Genomic DNA, 17,832 nt, shown 5'->3' with positions numbered 1-17,832 from the left:
TGTAGACTTAACCTCAGAAAAGCCTTTTGTGTGTAATAACAAACCTATGTTTTTTAATTGTAGAATAATACTGCCCCTGGAGCAATGACACGGCGCAACACATACGTTTGTAGTGAAAGAACCACTGCTGATAGGCATTCAGTGATACAAAATGGCAAGGAGAACAGGTATATGAAGTGTCTTCCTATGGTGTATGTCCCTTGTCTTCACATTTCCAAAAAAATGTAATGCCTAATATAAAAATCAGTAATTTTTTAGTGTAATTCTTAATGAAAGGTGAGTACAGATCTTTGGTTATGGAGCATCTGTAAGTATGTTGGGTGCTTTTTTCCTATACATAATTAATACAGTCTTTATACTTAGAATGTGAAAGGAAGTTCCTAATTTCTGGTTAAATACACCTCTTGTTTGTACAGCCTTCATCTTAAATCAGTTAACTACTGTAGACGAACAACATATACTTGCAGAAGAGGCCTGTTTAGTGTCAGACTACAAAATCCCTCTCTCTTCCCTTTTTACATTTACTCTAAACTGTGCTTTGTTGGGATTATTTGGAATACCATTTTTTCTACAAAGTCTCAGGGAGAAAGTTTTTTCTGAGCAAAGATGTAACAGTGATAGGCCATTGTCTTGGACTGATAACATTCCTTACTGATGTTCTTGTAGTCTAATTCCTTCCCAGTATTTACAGAACTCATCTTGAGAAGGGAAGCACTGATACCTCCATATTCTGAGTGAAAATGGTCAGAAATAACAGGTTTCCTCTTTACTGAATGAAAGCCTGACTGGAGCATGCAGTGGAATTGGAGTTATCTGGTTCCTGTGTTAGCACTATAGCCACATCTACTGCCATCCTCCCCTGAGTACTGAAGACTGAGGAGAGCTATAGAAAATAAATGTAATAATGAATGTAGACATTAGGTGTAGACTAATAACACTTGTGAAGAGTACCACCAATTTTTCTGGCTGGCTGAGGTGTTTGCAGTTCCAACTCAGTGTTCTTCACAGAATTTTATTGGTCTCAAAAGCTGGTAATAATTAAGTAGCTGACTGTTGCCAGAAGAGCACCCAGATAGCTGAAACTTAATCAAAATACTTAAGGTTGGAGGAATGTGTACCTTTTTCCCACTCTTCCCAGTTTTCTCCACCTGTTCCTAATTTTTTGATATATTGTAAAGGGTGACAAGAAAATACCTTTCTTCTAGCTTGTGTTGAAGTTGGTGAAAGATCTGCCATTTTTTGCGCAGTATTCTTCCCCTTCCTTTTGGCAGTTTATAAGGAAGAGTGGAAAAGTTGTGACATTGAATGGAAAGTCTGTCTATCCCTTGTTTGAATTCTGGACCCTAGTGATAAAGAACATGATTTTGACCCTGTCTCTTCCTCCTAGCTTTCTGCAAACTGAAAGTGAATAAGGAAAAAGTCAGGTGTAAGTTTGAAGAGTGCCAAAAGTCTAGCTTGGCCAGCTGGGCCTGCAGTCAACTGTCTTGTGAAGTACAGCACAGCTACTTGGTACTGTCTCTTAGTGTGTCTGTCAGCCTTCATTGGTTAGTCCTTGTTAATGTTACCAAGTTTGTTTAGATTAAAGCTCACCATCCTTTCTTTGATTTGATATGTTGATAGTTTCTTTTCTTTCCAAACTCTTTTTGAAAATTGAATCTTTCTGTCCAAAATAGTTTTGATCAGATTTGATTACTTGATTTCTTGGGTTTTGTTCATCTTTAAACTAATAGCTTTGCAATATCTCATCTACAATTTATTTATTACAGTTTAAAAAGTTGTTATTAGATATTGTTTACTAGGAATGCTCAAGCTTCAGATGTCCCGTTAATTTAGGAGTAGCTTCATACTCCCAAGGAGCTGTCTTGAGGTTGTTATTTTTTAATCCAGCTTTGAGTTTGTCAGCAAACTGCTGTCTTTCTGATTCGTGACATAAGGGGATTAAGCTCAAAGTTAACATTGAGTAGTACTTGGTAACTCTGTTAATTCTATTTTATATCCATAATTGGTTATCCTTATATAGTTTACCTTTTATTGTCAATACGGTATCCAAACATAATTTGCTTGTCCTGCAAACTTCAGCCTGATTTGGGTCGTTTGAAATGTCTGAACATTTATACTTTCACTGTCAGGAAAAAAAAAAAATCTTTATAGCTTTTATTGCATATTTTCGGTTACTGTTTTTGTTACTCTTTATAGAGGGTTAAACTGGGAAAAGATAATGAGAATGAATTGCCAGTTGTCTTACAGTTGGAGACTTGTAACTGTCTGAAGTGCTTCTGTAGTAAACTGCGCATTCATTTTGGCACAGTTTCAGAATTGCTGTGATTTGGCACAGAATTCAGAATTTATGTCTGAATAGGTTTTGTTGCTGTAACTGAGCAAAGGCTTGACTGGTCACATGAAATACAGGGACCTTTACTGCAGGCTAAATCAACATGGCTATTGATGGGACTGACTCTTCAGAATGAGTTCTGCCTGCCTTCAGGTGTTTCTGTAGTATCTCTAATATTATTGTACTCTGAACTTGGCAGAAAATAACTTTAGAAACTTTGTAGTGTTTTTAATTCTGTGAAGCAAGATCAGAAGTTGAACCTGGGCTTTGTATAAATCCAAGATTTTGTTAAAAATGCTTTCTATGCTTTTGAAATGTCTATTGGTGGCAAATGTTAAAGGCAGGAGCAATTACTATAAATTATTTGTTACAGGTTGGATTTTAGGTTTTACATAGCCAGTCAGATACTGACTGTGACTCGGTGAAAACTTGGGAGACTTGCCTTAAAATGCAAGATGCGTGGATTTAAAGTCTATTCTTTCTGTAGAGAAAGTGTTAAAATGTTGTTTGTTCTATCTTGCACATTGAATTCTGAGAGGGTGCTATTTTTGAAGGTACAGAAACTTTGCAGAATTGATAGTCAGCTAGTGGACTTGATGTTGGAGAAACTAGTCATGAAGACCCCATGCCAGACTGGTGGACTCAAAGGGGTTTTAAGTCTCACATCCCTACTTTAACACGTTGTGTGGCTGACACAGGCATTCTGCTGGAGATGGCTCTGTTGGCTTTCCTCCAAAGCCTGAGCATTAATTAACGCGCTTGGGGACTCATGAAACACTCTTCATAATGATAGGCAATTGCTTTAAATCATTTGTAACACAAATGATTTGCAACAGCCTCAGATTTTTAATAAGCCTTGGCACTAATTGGTGAACGCGAACTCGCTGTTTCTGTGCTCCCAGGCTAATAATGCAAGGAAACTGATTTCTAGCAAAGCTTCAGAGAAAGCGACACAGATGCTGTAATATGTGCTCTGGTACTTTACTGGTGCCTTTAGCTATCACATCTTTGGAGGCAGGTGACTAAATAAAACCTGGGTTTAATGTGTTATAAAACTAAATTCTTTCTCCTTTATCTTTTGCAACAAATTGAGATGGAAGGAGTTAGAAGTGCTTGAGAGGCTAGTGACCAATTATTTGGGGCTTGCTTGACCTAAGGGTATTGCTTTTGAGATGAATGTTCATTTCCTTACAATTTCTTAATACCCTGTGATAACATAAAAGCTGCATCATATCGCAGGTTTTGTTGTAGTAGTACTTGTAGTTGTCATCATCCTGCTGGATCCAGCAGTGTAAAGAGATGCACGCATGACTCAGATGAAGGTTTTTAGATTCTGAAAAGTTAAAAATAAAACAGAGAGGTAGATTTTGCTAACTGTTTTAGCCAGCAGTTCTGATATCTGAGCTGTGAGGTGTTTTCTACTACTGCTTGGGGAGCTAAGTCTGAAAAGTGGGTCAGCTGATAGTTGCAGCTGGACTATCATTTTCCTCTCCAAAGTCTGACATACCAGAAAGAGATAACAGGGCTTGAATTTCAGTATGTGTAACCATGAAGTAACTTGGAAGTGAACATGCAATGTCATGAAAATATCACTGAGAAGTACAGATTTCTAAACCTCGAACAATAGTTCTGAATTACAATTGCCTTACTTTTAAAGCAAATTTAATATGAATGACATATGTTGCTGTAGCCTGAAAGGTCCAATAGATCTTGTGGCCTCTCAGGTTTTTTTCCCATCCTGATTACTAATGTGAAGGGTACAAAGAATATTTTGGCCCAGAGAAAGAGAAAGACTTCATGCTCCTATTTTAACCTGTTACACAGCTGGCAGCTTCATGGCCATTCTGCTAGGACAGCACTGTGTACCTTCCTTCAAAGCCTGAATGGTAATTTGGAGAATTTAAGGTTTGTGGCCGAGCAGTATGAGATGCTCTTCAACAGCCATGCCTCTTTCTTCAGAGAACACCAAGCGTTACTTGTTGCCTCCTACATGTACAGGTTGATTAGTAGTAGCCTTTTTGTGTGGGCCTCTCTGGACTTTTTAAAGATCATGATGTTCTTATCAATTGTGCCTGTGAAGTCCCTCAGTTATCAGATGCAGATCAAGATTTGACAGCTTGCCCAATTTACACTGATTTCTTTTAACATGGATACATTCTGAAAACACAGTATTTTACTGCAGTAATGGAGCTATCATCAGCCTTTCGTGTCTTTTGAAAGTGCAGTTGGTGGGGATTTTTTAATGCATTTTTTAATGTTAAGAGCAATACAAGTTACATCAATGCCTTGTATTAGTGCTTTGGCACAGAACACTCAGTTACACAGGTTCTGTACATCGAGGAGGGTTATCACTGCAAACTAATGCTAATGGTAAGAGAATGATCACAGATGTCAAGTGCTATAGTAAGGATGCTTTTTAAGGGGAGCGTAGGGCAGTTACTACTGTTTACATAGAATAGGGCTGTTAGAGTTCATGTTCTTTGATAAATCAGTTAACAGAAGGAAAAGTTTGCTTTTTTTCTATGCAGTAGTTTGTTGTTGGTCCATCATGCTCTTCTTTCTGCCTCTGCCTGAACCCAAACCCCCTCACAGCCTGACAGAAATGTTCGCTTACGCAGCTAGCCCTGCTTCAGTTTGTACTACATCCTTCTCCAGTGTTCGGCTGCGACATCAGAAGTCGATGTCCATGTCAGCCTCTGTGCACACGAAGATGATGTTGCCTCCAATAGACAATGGCGCAGATAACTTCAGGCCTATGTAAGAACCTGAAATCGTTGTGAAACTAACTTATACCCACTGCTTCTTAACTTTGTGCTGTGGAATTTTAGTCCTAGATTGTTCTAGTATATATTGCCCACAAGATGTGTGTTTCCTCATTTTTTTTAGTCTTGTTTACATTTGTCTTGTGGTGTGTCAGGCTGTCTGTGACATAATCCTGCAATAAGGAACCTTAATTTTTTTATTAGTGTTAGGAGTATTGGACATTCCCTATTGTCAAAGTTTGTGGGAGACTTTAACTGTGTATCCTGAAGGACTTTGCTACTTGGAACGGTTGTAGAGAATTTTGTGTTGGATATTTTCAAATTAGCAAGATTTTCAAAGATGAATATCTAGAATGTGGAGGGAGAGACATTAAAGTTACCTATTCCTTCTCTTTCCCGGGAGGAAACTTTACTCGTCTTACTCTTTTATCAGTCTTCTCAGTGAAACACTGTATGCCTAGTTTATCTGGTCTTTTCCAGGATACTCCTGTTGCTTTTTTCTGCCTATGTAGGTTTCTGTTTCGGCAGCCTTTTAATCCTAACTTCTTACAAGTTTTGATTCCATACGGTGCTGTAATAATGTTGATATTTCCAACCCTGGCCTATATAAAAGTGTCTGCTTATGCTTTACTGTAGAACATAGTGTTTTGTGTCTCCTGCAGAACCGTAGTGCTTCTGTAAAGAAGTTCTAGCATTGTTTTTTGTTTTCTGCTCTAGCACTATTCCCGATCAAAGAACTCCCGTTGCTTCAACTCACAGCATTAGCAGTGCAACCACACCTGATCGTATTCGTTTCCCCAGAGGAACGGCTAGTCGGAGCACTTTCCACGGCCAGCTCAGAGAGCGACGTACCGCAACCTACAATGGACCGCCAGCCTCCCCCAGTCTGTCCCATGAAGCAACACCACTCTCTCAGACTCGGACCAGGGGTTCCACTAATCTATTTAGTAAACTAACTTCAAAACTAACAAGAAGGTAAGTCTCTTAAAAAGGTAATGCAACGTTTCTTTTTCATCAAGTAGTAGAAATACCTAGTAGTTCATTGCTTAGGTGGTTTTGTTCACATGCTCTGATTAATGGCTTAACAATATCTGCAGCTTAAAATGCACTGGCTTATGATTTTTTTCATAGTTCTTTTTGGTTACGCTTCTGTAACCAGAGTCGTTTTTATCTCATTTGATTCAACTGCTAAAAAGTGAAACAGTTTGGTCTGTGCTGTTTCTTCTGTGCTCTTCATTCGCACGTCTGAGGTACAAATGTTGCAGAGCTGAAACATCGCAGCTCATTTCGAAAGTTGCTCACTCTGACTGCGTGGTCTGTCAGTAGATGGCATAAACTACGATCCCAGATTTGATACTTAATGTAGTGTTAGAAGGTCAGATTTAGTTTCCCAGTCACTTAGGCTGTCAGTGTTTCCAGAGTAACCTTGCTGGCAACACGTGAATAGAAATACCACAGGTGAAAGAGTAGGGGCAGGAGACAAAAGCTTCTTGTGGCAGTAGTGCTAGCATAGGTCATTTTAAAATAATGGCACTACTGTGGTTTCAGTCCAGGCAGGAGTCTGGTCAAACCTTGAAAAACTTACTCCAGTTTTGACCTTTAGTTCATGTGCAGATTCTTGTTTTGGTGTGAAGATGTGTTGGTGTAGCCAAAGCCTGGCTTAAACAGGTGTTGCTCCTGTGCTAAGTGTCTTTATTCTAATTCTAGTTTCAAATCCATGTGTGATTTAAATTTGTTCCTACAAACCCTAAAACTGAAAACCACCTATTTTCCTTCTGTATTTGAAACCTGCCAGTTCACATACTGCATACTTCAGACCACTCTGATAGCCACAACTCGTGTTTGCAGAAGTGAGGGTTCGTTTGTCTTTGCCTTAAGATAATCTCCATGCTTTTGTACCCTCCTCATCATGTCAGTTCTTTTTAATATATCATTCTGATCTTGGCCTGCTTGCTTTTGTTTTAGGTTTATATCACATTAGCACCAAGCCGTTTCCTTCCTGTCTGTTCTGTGACTATACATTCCTCTCTCTCAGCATCTTCCTTATAGTCTCCCATTCTCAAAAAATAATGCTAAGCCAAACTCCAGTTTTTCACGACTGGATGATTTCAATTTAGGGAGTGAATTTCTTTAAAAATGTAGAATTCTTTCTTTGAAAAATGAAAACATGGCAGCCTAGCTTTTGATAAATGTTTAACTCTGCTCAACTCTCTGCAGCTAACACTTCCCTGGGAAATACTGTGCTGTATGAAATCTTTTTTTTTTTTTTTTTTTTCCCATGTTGAGATAGAGCAATAAAAGACTAATTTGGATTTTTTTTTTTTTAAGAATTAAGTCATCTGCTTTCTGTCAAGTGAAGTCTTAATCAGACACATCCTTTTGGCATATCTTTCTTTCTGTACTTTTGTTTGTAATATACTTAATTTTCCATCTGATGTTCCAAATGTGGATGCTTAAACTGTGAACATGTAAGCTTTTCATTCATTTGTTTAGGCAGCATTCAAACTTCTATCGTTACCTCTGAGTTCCAACTTTTGCAGTGCAGTGTGACTTTCTTGAAGATGTTTTTCCTCACTACTTTTGGCAATAGTTTAAATTCCATCTGGACTTGATTAAATAACATGCAGTTGTAACACAATAGTATTGTTACGGATGGTTAAGTTTGCATTTGGAGGGCCTCTTACAGTTGGGGCTCTGTTACACTGGGTGCTGTACAAAGCACTAGCGAGTTGGATAGTGCCATGAAAGGATATGATTATGTTTCTTCTCTTCAAATAAATTTAAAAACCCTTAAAACCTGTGTATTCTAGCATTTTCTATGGGGAATCAGAATCCTTTTGGTTATGAGCAACATATGTTCTGGTGTAGGCAATTGTTACAGCTTCTACCACTAAATTAACTAAACGTTTAAGACAGGTTTTGGCACAACGTGGCTGACAATGTTATGAAGGAAAGAAGAAACCTAACTAAAGATACTCCAGATCTAATTATAATAGTTACTGATTTTTGATTTCTATTTGAAATACATGATGAAAATCCAAACATATTTTTATGTGACCTTGCAGATTATGAGTTTTAAAGTGTTTTGACACCAGTACGTATTTTAATGCGCAATATCTACTGGTGGCATACTTCCCAGAAGAAATAAGTTTGCAGGTAGTACTGCTAAGAATTAGACTCTTCAGACCCTAAGTCATCTGCCTAATCTCAGAATGTATTGAAGTGTAATTTCATTGTGCATTTTAAATGAGATCTTTTTGCATGTTTCACTCTAAATGGCTTTTTCGATTTATTTTGTACAAAACTTTTTGTTAATTATTATTTTGGCTTAATTTCTTTTAGAAACATGTCATTCAGGTTTATCAAAAGGTAGGATTTATTTATATTTAAAAAAAAGTGGCTCCTGCAATTAACAACAGATTTGGCTTTCTAGCCTTGGTTTTCTGAAAACTAAACTTTCTGCTGAGAACTAAATACTTTCTTTCTTGAGAGGAAAGCATAGAATAAATCCATTAACTCGTGATGATACTTAAGAATCTGTGGCACCTGTATAACAAGATGCTAAGCATGCCTTGTGAATTCTTCTTTCTTTGATAGAGTTGGTAGTACCAAAGTAATTCTGTTCTCTGTACTAATACACTTAGCATGCTTATATTTGAAGAATGAGGTGTTTGATAACAATGATGAAAGTATAAACAAAACATAAGTTTGCAAGCAAATTAAAGGTAAGTGATGCTAAATTTTTGTTCTCTTATCTCTTTGTTTTATGATATTAAAAATCAGTTGGAAGTTTTGTCTACAGTTGATACAACAGAAAGCAAACTGAACATGGTTGTGAGTCTAACAGTTTTGTATGAAAGATGGCATGCAGATACAATGGCTGTGTATTTATTTTTAAATGGGATGCATTTGCTGAAATGCAAATAGAGCACTTCAGTTATAAACAAAGTATAACATCTATGCAAATTTATTAACAAAATGCAAAAGCTCCGGAGTCTGGTTCACATTTCAAGCCCAAAGGTTTACAGTTTGGGAATGAATCAAGCTGCCATGTATCTTGTTAATCCACTATGACTAATAAAAGTTGGTTATACAATTTTGATCCACAGGTAAATTCTCCAGTAGAATTTTGTAATACTCTGTTTAGTTGTATCTTAGAGCTTCTTAAAGGGTGGTACTTTCAGTTTCGAACTGCTGATCAAAAATAGGGAGATGGGGCCAAAACCCAGACATCTGTTTTAACTTTCAAAATGCAAGGCCATGCATGTGACTGTAATTTGAAGTTTGTCAGACCATTTAAATGAAATACTTAGATTAGGGAGACCTGAGATACGTAAATTGATGCCTGAATTTGTGTTTAGTATGTACAGTCCATATCTGAAGGTTCCCTCCCCAATTAAATGAGTAAACTCCATGCCACGGTAATAATAATCAGAGCTCTTCCAAACATGACTATGTTTAGAACTGGTGTTGGTTGGGTTGGCTGGCATTGTCACAGCTGTCTTGAGAAAGGAACATGTACCAACTGTTAGTTAAGGAAAGAAACCCTCCAACACAGCATACAGATGACACTGAGCAGCAGCAGTAGTTTTAACCCCTTGTGTACCATGAGCTCTGGGGTACATAACACCTTGTAAGAGGGAGCTTTTGTCTCTCTCTAGTCACGTTGCATTTAAAACAGAGGATTGTGATTTGTGCAGCCTCCACAAACAACTGGATGCATATAAGTTTGTTACACTGCTGCTCCGAAGAAAGGTGGAAAATGCTAATATGAGTACAGTTTTAAACTAGAAGGTAACTGTTCAAATTTGAGACTTACAAAATTATTTTTAAATTACCTTTTTTAAAATTTTCCTTTGACTTGGGGCCAGAAATCTTATACTATTATGGAAATAGCTGCTACAGCTTCCATGGATATATGTCTTTTGAGTAAGAGATTTGCAAAGTCTTACACCACCTACACAGGACCAGACTATGCTTTTTAAATTCTGTTTTAAGTGTGTGTGGTGTCCCTCCATACCTGATATGTATGTAGGTACAAAATTAAATTGAAAATGTTGGGGGTTTTGGCGATTTCTTCTTGCTTTATATGCTGTGAATCTTACCTAAGCTCACTGTCTTTGATACTGAAAGAACTACTGTAACCCAATAGCACATATATATAGTAGTGCAGCATCATTCTAGGGAGCTGAACAAAAGTAGATAATCAGTCACTCTTTTTTAAACTACCTCGGTACACAGAGGTATAAAATATCTCTTGTACCATGCACTGTCCTTGCCAGTCTGCACATTGTGGAAGTCTTAACTTTTTTTCTGACAGCAAAAATCACTTTCTGTGTTCTGGATTTTACTGCAGCATCTTTTCTCCATTTCCATGAATTGATCTTATTTTAGCATCTTGCACTTTTTGCTGTTTTTCCATATCTTTTTAGACAGTTTTCTTTTTGTTTATTTGGATTTTTAACACAGAGTGTACAAAGATGTAAAGAACAGAAAACACAGCCTAACTCATGACAGATGTGTGGAAACATTCTTATTTCTGAACGCCTTTCACAAGTAATAAAGGAGATGGTATATAGGCATTGCATGACAAACGAGAAAATAACTTCCCTGTATATTTGTTCCATTCTCAGGACCAAGGAGTGTCTTGGTCCATAAAATTAATTTATGTAAAAATACAAGCAAAAGCAGAAAATTTAGAGCATAAACTAGCAATTTGCAGTTCCTATAGGAGTGAAGATTGTATTAGCAGTGAGGAGGCCTCAGGGCTGCATCTGACTGGCAGACCTACCAAAACAATGCTGGCAGTGTACAGTAAACGACTGTTCCCAAATTGCCAGTGCTGGGCTGTAGAACTGGACCATAACCATCTTCTTGGTGAAGGAAAGAGCATCTGGAGAGCCTGGCACAGCTCTCCAAAGCTTGGCATGATGGCTCATATTTGGGGGTGCATGTCACCGAATGCAGTTCCTCGTGCTAAATGAATGGAACACTGATGCATGGAAAAACTGAACAAAATAAGGATTTTCTGAGAGGCTTCCGTGAAAGAGTATTTATTATTTCAAAGTGGTAGGTATTTTGTAAATAATTACTTTCCTTAGATTTAGAGTACACAGTGGTTTAGAAACTGAACAGTTAGGCTTAATTTCAGCCTGAAAAGGGTCTAAGGATCTCATTAGAGATTTTTTTTCTCCCAGACTTTTCTGGACAGATTCCAGTAACAGTAAGACTGCTCATTGTTGAGGAGACTGGTTATGTTCCCATTTCTGACAACCTTTGGCAAGTTTGGAGAAAAAAAAAAAAAAAACAAAACGCCACCAAAATCCATAAATGCTTGCAGCTCTTAACAAAGCTGTTGTCTTCCACTTCGTAGGAACACAGTAGGGTCTTTAAAATTCCAGTACTGTCAATTTTTCAGTTGTGCAGTGTCTTCAAACTTGTTGTTTGCTTTGCTCAGTAAAACGAGCCTTTCCCATATCATCTGAAAGGTGTGGATTTTTTCAGTTGGTACACATGGTGGTCTCTCCCTTCCCACCTACCCCCTTCTTGGTCCTACAGAGTTGTAAAGGATGAGTTTGCAGACTGTATATGCAGACCTTAAAAATCATCTTCCACCTTCTCTATACACCACAGATAAGTAGCACAAGACTTCATAAAAATAACTACCATTAAAAAGCCACTCTGAAGCACTAGAGTTAGTTGAGGACTAGTCAGTTGTTTTCTTCTCATTATCTTCCTTCAAAAAGGGTAACTGTTTTGCTCGTGACAGCTGTTGGTTAGTCAGTGGCACACGGTTCCTAGCCGAGAGCCCGTCACACCGTGTGCTGCGCAGTACCTCAGAGAGCAGGGTTCCAGTCGGGTGCTGCTGCGACAAGCAGCTCGTAGCTGAGTGACTGAACGCTTTCTTAGTTGGATTTCTATTGCAACAGCAGTGTGAATTTTGAAGGAGGAGCAGGCTCCGTAGCCTGTGCAGCGAGTGCTGCCACCGTGCCCCTCGCCGTGCCAGAACAGCCTGTGCCCCCACGAGAGAGGCTGCACGGTCATCTTACAAGCCTCACCACAACCCTCAAAAGGAAGGAAAGGAGGGAATTAAGCCTTGTAGCACCCCACACACCCTGATAGAAATACTGCTGTGAATCAAAAAATAAACTTACTGTCTTACATTCCAATCCTTAGACACCTGTCAACCAAACTTTTAATAATTTATGTTATTTAGTGAAGCCATGTGCTAGCTTAGAGTAGTCTTGGTCAGAGCCTTATAAAGGCGGGTTGCCTGCAAACAGAGTTAACACTGAGATGTTGAACCATGGTACTGCAATAATGGGAAGTTAGAGGAACATGATTTTCCCCTTAATTCTTCTTGATACTGGGTTTTTTTAAAAATGGTAGTGATCAGCAATGTAGCTTTAAGCAATGCAAGAAGGCAGAAAGTTTAAGGTTACTCTTGGATGTGGAAGATGCGTCAGTGTGGGAGTTAATAGGATGGAGTTACCACAGCTTGAGAAACCTTGGATTTACCTCTAAACTTTTGTTAAAACGTATATGCATCTTTTTCTTTCCCATTAAGGTGCTTGGTATTGATTAAACACCTAACACCTCAGATCTCATGCACATGCAAACACACAGGGTGACCAGACTTGTCTGTAAACAGGGGTTTTTCTCATATATATATTGTATTCCTAGATAAAACTTTTATTAGCCTAAAAATATTGGGAGTTACTTCTCTTTTTTTAAGTACTTACTAAATAATACAATAACTTCAGTACACTTTGTAACTTTAGTTTCACATTTTCCTGCTTTTAGAAGTTCAACTTTATTCAGTGAGTTAGTGTTCTGCAGCACTAACATATATAAACGTATATTGTAAAAATTACTTATGGTCTTTTTAAGAACTGTAGTTTCTAGAGTTCCATCTGGTTTGGCAATATGTTAGGTTCTGAATTTGGTCTAACTAACAAAGTTCTTTACATCTTTGTTGCTTTGTATTTTAACAAACCTTTGCTATGATTGCAGTATCTTTTAGCAACTACTCAGATATTGTATATTGTAGTGTAAGATTTGTCTTCTCTTTCCCACTTCCTTTTGCTTCTGCATTCTTTTCAATGAGGCTCCCGACTGAATATGAGAGGAACGGGAGATTTGAGGGCTCAAGGTGAGGGTAAAATTTTTGTTTAAAATGTTACTTAGGTGAGTTTGAACCTTTCTCCCCTTGGTTATGTGGCATAGTGGCTTCAGGCAGCAGCTTTTGTTTTGTGTAAGGCTTTAAAACTAAACAAAGAAGCATTTCTGTCTGCAAAATGGCTATTAAAGCACTGACTGACTTGGTTCTAAACTTTCATCTTTCCTGTTGCCTTTTCCCTTGTGTGTGGGTTTTGTTTTTTTTTTTTTTTGCGTTTTAGTTGTTATAATTTGCTGTTGTCTTGTAGATGTGTAGGTAAGTGGTCTCTAGCGAGGCTGCAAACGTGTGGGATAACCACTGAAGGGTGACAAGATACTTCTCATCTCCAAAATCACAGATAATTAAACAATATTTTTCACGTTATACTCTTCTTCCAAAATCTGCATATCAAAAAATACTGGAAATGATCAAACTTGTACTGATTCTGCCAATTGTTTTCATGTAGAAAAAGCTTTCAAAAATGAAACTAACACTGAATAAAAGTTGGTGTTCCCCCTGTCCCCTTACAGCCTTATTAAATTAAAACCTTAAAGTTAAGGGTTTCAATTACTCTAATTAGCAAAGTACTCTCTAATTGGCTTGATGAATATTATAACATCTGGCAAATCACGTAGCTGGATTTGACAGCATAATCCTGTAACTCTCACGGTTACTGGAAGTCTTCCTAATAGAAGGTAAAATTATGAAATAGGTTATCTTTGAGAAATATATTTAAGTAGTTTTGACCTTGCTATCACTTTTTATTTAACTTTTTCATAATTGCTTGCTTAATGGTGGTAGAAGAAAAGCATTGTATAACCAGAAATTCATTGCCAACTACTTTAAAGAGCAGCCTGACTTAATATTGTAAGTTGAATTCTGAAGCTCAACGTAAGGACCTAAACTGCATGGTTTGGGGTCAGTTAGGTTAGATATTCTCCTAAAATACTTAAGCATGACAGTCAATATATTTAAGTCTCATATCCTGAGGACAAGTAAATTTGAAGAGGTGACTGACAGCATGCAAATATTCATAAAGCAAATCTGTCGGGTTTTTTTCTGGGAGGTCCAAATGTAATTCCTTATTCTTTAGCTGTGTGACCACTGATTTTAATTGAAGTAGAAGAATCATTACAAACTAGAAATTTCTGGAACGTTTCCTTATCCTGTATAACTTTACCAAAGGAAAAGCTTTTTTTTATTAAAAGTTGCAGACTTGGGAAAGGCAGCCTCAATATTTTCAATATTTTGTGCTTTATGTCTTAAAACTGTGACAGTAATAATAACCCTCTCATTTGCCATCTTTACTAACAACTTTGAGGAGGTGTCTAATAGTGGCTTCCAGCTCTCCTTCCTGCATTTCAGCATCAAGGGCACTTAGTTGCATAGCTTGTGGCAGCAAAAGATTTCATCACTTTATCAGTCATTGATATGAAACAAATTGCTGGCCAACTCAGAGACAAAGTATTTCCTCCCTGTTGAAGGTAACCCCGATAACCGATCATGTGGTGGGTCTCCAGTGATCCTCTCGAGCACCAGCGCGGAAAGGCCCGAGTGCAGCCGAACCAGCCCAGAGCTGGGTGGCACTCGTTGGTCCCGGGGCAGTAGGTGGGTGACCCCGGAGAGGTCCCCCGGTCCTGCTGTCCTCCCTCCTGCTCGCAGCGAGCTCCTGGGGCCCTGCCCAGGCCCTCGCAGTGCTTGGGCTGCGGCGGGCTGCACAGGAGGAGGGGCAGGGGAGCCCCCGGGGGTCCTGCTTCGTGGGCTTAGCCCCGTTGCGTACGAGTGGGCAGCTCACGGGGGCTGGCACTCTTACGACCTGGGGGGAGGCACCCTTCTGTCACAAGTTGCTGCTATTTGAATGTTCCAGAAATTTCTAGCGCAGAGCTGGTGGGGTCAGCCGTCCACGTGGCCCGAGAATTAGGGGTTTGAGCAGAACCTGCCTTAAAATCAAGCGTGATGCATGCAGCTCTACCTCTGCAAGGCCATTTCGCACATGCTCCTGACGCCGGTGACTTCCAGTTGTGTCACCCGTCGCACCGTACCTCCGTTTCAGCCCCAACAGCTAGGGCTTTACCTTGACTGTGTGTTCGTACAGCAGCTGGGAGAGCGGGGCATTGCTCGCAGCCAGAGCCTCTAGATGCTGCTCTAATACCGGTAGTGTGCGTTGAGTGTTAGTTTGCTTCACTAACATGAGCCACAGAGAAGGTGGCCGGCTCTGCTAACTACTGAATTCCTGTCTTTCAGCCGCAATGTAGCTGTGGATCAGAAGGACGAGAACAAGGAAGCCAAGCCTCGCTCTCTGCGTTTTACCTGGAGCATGAAAACCACCAGCTCCATGGATCCCAATGACATGATGAGAGAAATACGAAAGGTCCTGGATGCCAATAATTGTGACTATGAACAAAGAGAGCGTTTCTTGCTTTTCTGTGTCCATGGAGATGGGCACGCGGAAAACCTTGTACAGTGGGAGATGGAGGTGTGTAAACTGCCAAGACTGTCCCTGAATGGAGTTCGCTTTAAGCGGATATCGGGAACATCCATAGCTTTTAAAAACATTGCTTCCAAAATTGCCAATGAGTTAAAGCTGTAACAAGAAAAATAGTTAAGTTGTAAATTAGTTAGCAATTTCAAGTGTTTTTGAGAATTCCGATGGAAATGTATAGAATAACATTTAGGCAATAACTTCTGCATCCTTCTGAATAGTGATATTAAAAAAGAAAAAAAAAAAAAAAGCTGCTGAGCTGGGAGGGAGAGTTGGACTTTTTTATAAGTGCACTACAGCATTAAAGTTGCCTACTATGTAAAATATTACCCCTTCTGCTTTATTTCCATTGCTCCTAAGTCTTTGACAACAAATTGAAACACAGAATATATTCATTTAAATATGCCTCCTGTTTGTGTGGACGTGTGAATGTACAGTATGTGTGTATAATATATAAACTATTATATGTAAACAATTCATTTACAACATCGAGCTGTACCAGTACCTCTTTTTGGGCTAATTTTGGTGCTAAAAATTGAAATGGCCAAGGAGGAAACACTTGAGTTAATATTTAGAATAACTGAAGCGATAACCAGTAAATGCAGGTTTACAGTTCACTGCTGTGTTAAGGAAAAAAAAAAAAAAAAAAAAGTGTGTGAAGGGTTTGGATTTACGGTTGTGAACATTATTAGTCCTGTTTTCTAAGTAGATCTCATGAGATTATTAAAAATTCACTTTTACTGAGTAAGTCTTGCATTATATTTTGCCCACCTATTTATTATTTAAGTCTGAATCAAATTTTAAAAAAATGTAGTTGACTTGTGCATTAAAATTTGGGTAAACGCTTCCATTCTTCTGCTTCTGCTAAACTACTGAAATTGTATCTTTGTCCTTTCGGCTTATGAGTATTGATTGCAGCTGAGAACACTTCCCTGTCGTTCCACCGTTCCTCTGCAGGGTGAGGCAGCCTAAGAGGACGTGCTAAACGCTGACTCGTGGCTTTTTCTTTCAGACCGAGTTCTCCGCGTTAGACTAGGTGAGACTGACACAAGCACAGAAGGACTCTGAAATAACACGCGCGTCCTGACGGGGGTTGCCCCATCCGAGGCGGTGCCGCTGCCCGGGGGGCAGGGCTGTCCTGCGCGCTGGGCACGCACAGTGCTGAACCCCAACGGGGGGGGTCAGATCGGCTGCCGGTCCCCTCGGTTGTAACCTCCAGCTTGCTAAACTACACAGGCAGTAGCAGTTAAAACTTGCCCTTGCAGCTCCCTTCCAGCCTGCTTCCACTCGGCGCTGGTTGCGTTGCCTTCGAGTCGTGTCTCCAGGTTCTGGTGCAGAGGGAGTCCACTGTCGCTCTTTTCAGGTGCGGTGTGGAAACCTGCCCTTGGTGAACTCTGTGATGGCCAGCTAGATTTCCGTAGGACGTGAAGCTACTCGGGGATGGTCCCCACTTTTTAACCATCACTGTGGTGAGCTGGATTTGATGTTGCAAACTCAAATGAAGAGATTTCTTCGTGCTTTGTTTCCTACTGATACTTGGTTTATTTCATCAAGGACTTGTAGATAACATCCTGCATTATCTCCTTGACTTTTTGTATTAATGTTTTACGGTTATATTTCAGTGAAGCACTTAAGCATGTATTTAACATGTGCTTTAAACTGGAGCCTAAATTTGCATTTTAAATTTGCAGTGAGCTAATAGTTATTCATAGTACACAGTTCAGATTCGACCCAAGGTGAAAATGCAAAATCCTTAGTATTTTGCAAGTTAGTTCTTGTGATCTGTGGTCTGTGAAGACAGCAGACTTCCTCTCTTTCCCCCTAAGCCTTCATATCGATTATGCTAGCTTAAAGGGTAATCATAGTTGTTAAATGTAGTAAATATTCCTGAATTTGCATTTTTATTTTCTGTATATTATGTATCATGCCATGGCTTGAGAACTCCAGGTGCTACCAGAGTTCACTTGGCTTTCAGTGCTCTGCCTGTGCCTGTGCTGCTCAGTAGGGTTTTTTCCATGAAAACTTCATTTTGTAATAGCAATAAGACATTTCAGGGCAGTCATTGTGCTTTCTCAGGTGAATAGTCACCTGTCCTTTC

At 39.2% G+C, this 17,832-nt stretch overlaps 1 protein-coding gene across 13 annotated transcripts in view; it reads left to right on the top strand.

Moving 5' to 3' along the window:
* MARK3 (microtubule affinity regulating kinase 3) overlaps window positions 1–16,482 on the top strand; it is a 63,016-nt gene extending 46,534 nt beyond the window's left edge. For 2 of the 13 annotated variants that reach the window (XM_042799278.1, XM_042799276.1), the window contains 6 exons: window positions 64–167; window positions 4,925–5,089; window positions 5,812–6,069; window positions 8,437–8,463; window positions 13,202–13,246; window positions 15,497–16,482. In XM_042799278.1, the coding sequence (XP_042655212.1) occupies window positions 64–167; window positions 4,925–5,089; window positions 5,812–6,069; window positions 8,437–8,463; window positions 13,202–13,246; window positions 15,497–15,842 (945 nt within the window). In that variant the 3' untranslated portion in view covers window positions 15,843–16,482. The remainder of the gene's footprint in view (window positions 1–63; window positions 168–4,924; window positions 5,090–5,811; window positions 6,070–8,436; window positions 8,464–13,201; window positions 13,247–15,496) is intronic. The other 11 variants (XM_032981735.2, XM_032981732.2, XM_042799283.1 and 8 more) reach the window with 10 other exon arrangements.
* Window positions 16,483–17,832: the final 1,350 nt, after the last annotated feature.

The sequence above is a fragment of the Tyto alba genome, unplaced genomic scaffold, assembly GCF_018691265.1.
Source record: "Tyto alba isolate M040663 unplaced genomic scaffold, T.alba_DEE_v4.0 Super-Scaffold_29, whole genome shotgun sequence".
Lineage (NCBI taxonomy): Eukaryota > Metazoa > Chordata > Aves > Strigiformes > Tytonidae > Tyto > Tyto alba.
Note: the sequence above shows the minus strand (reverse complement) of the source record. Positions and strands in the feature narration are given on the sequence as shown.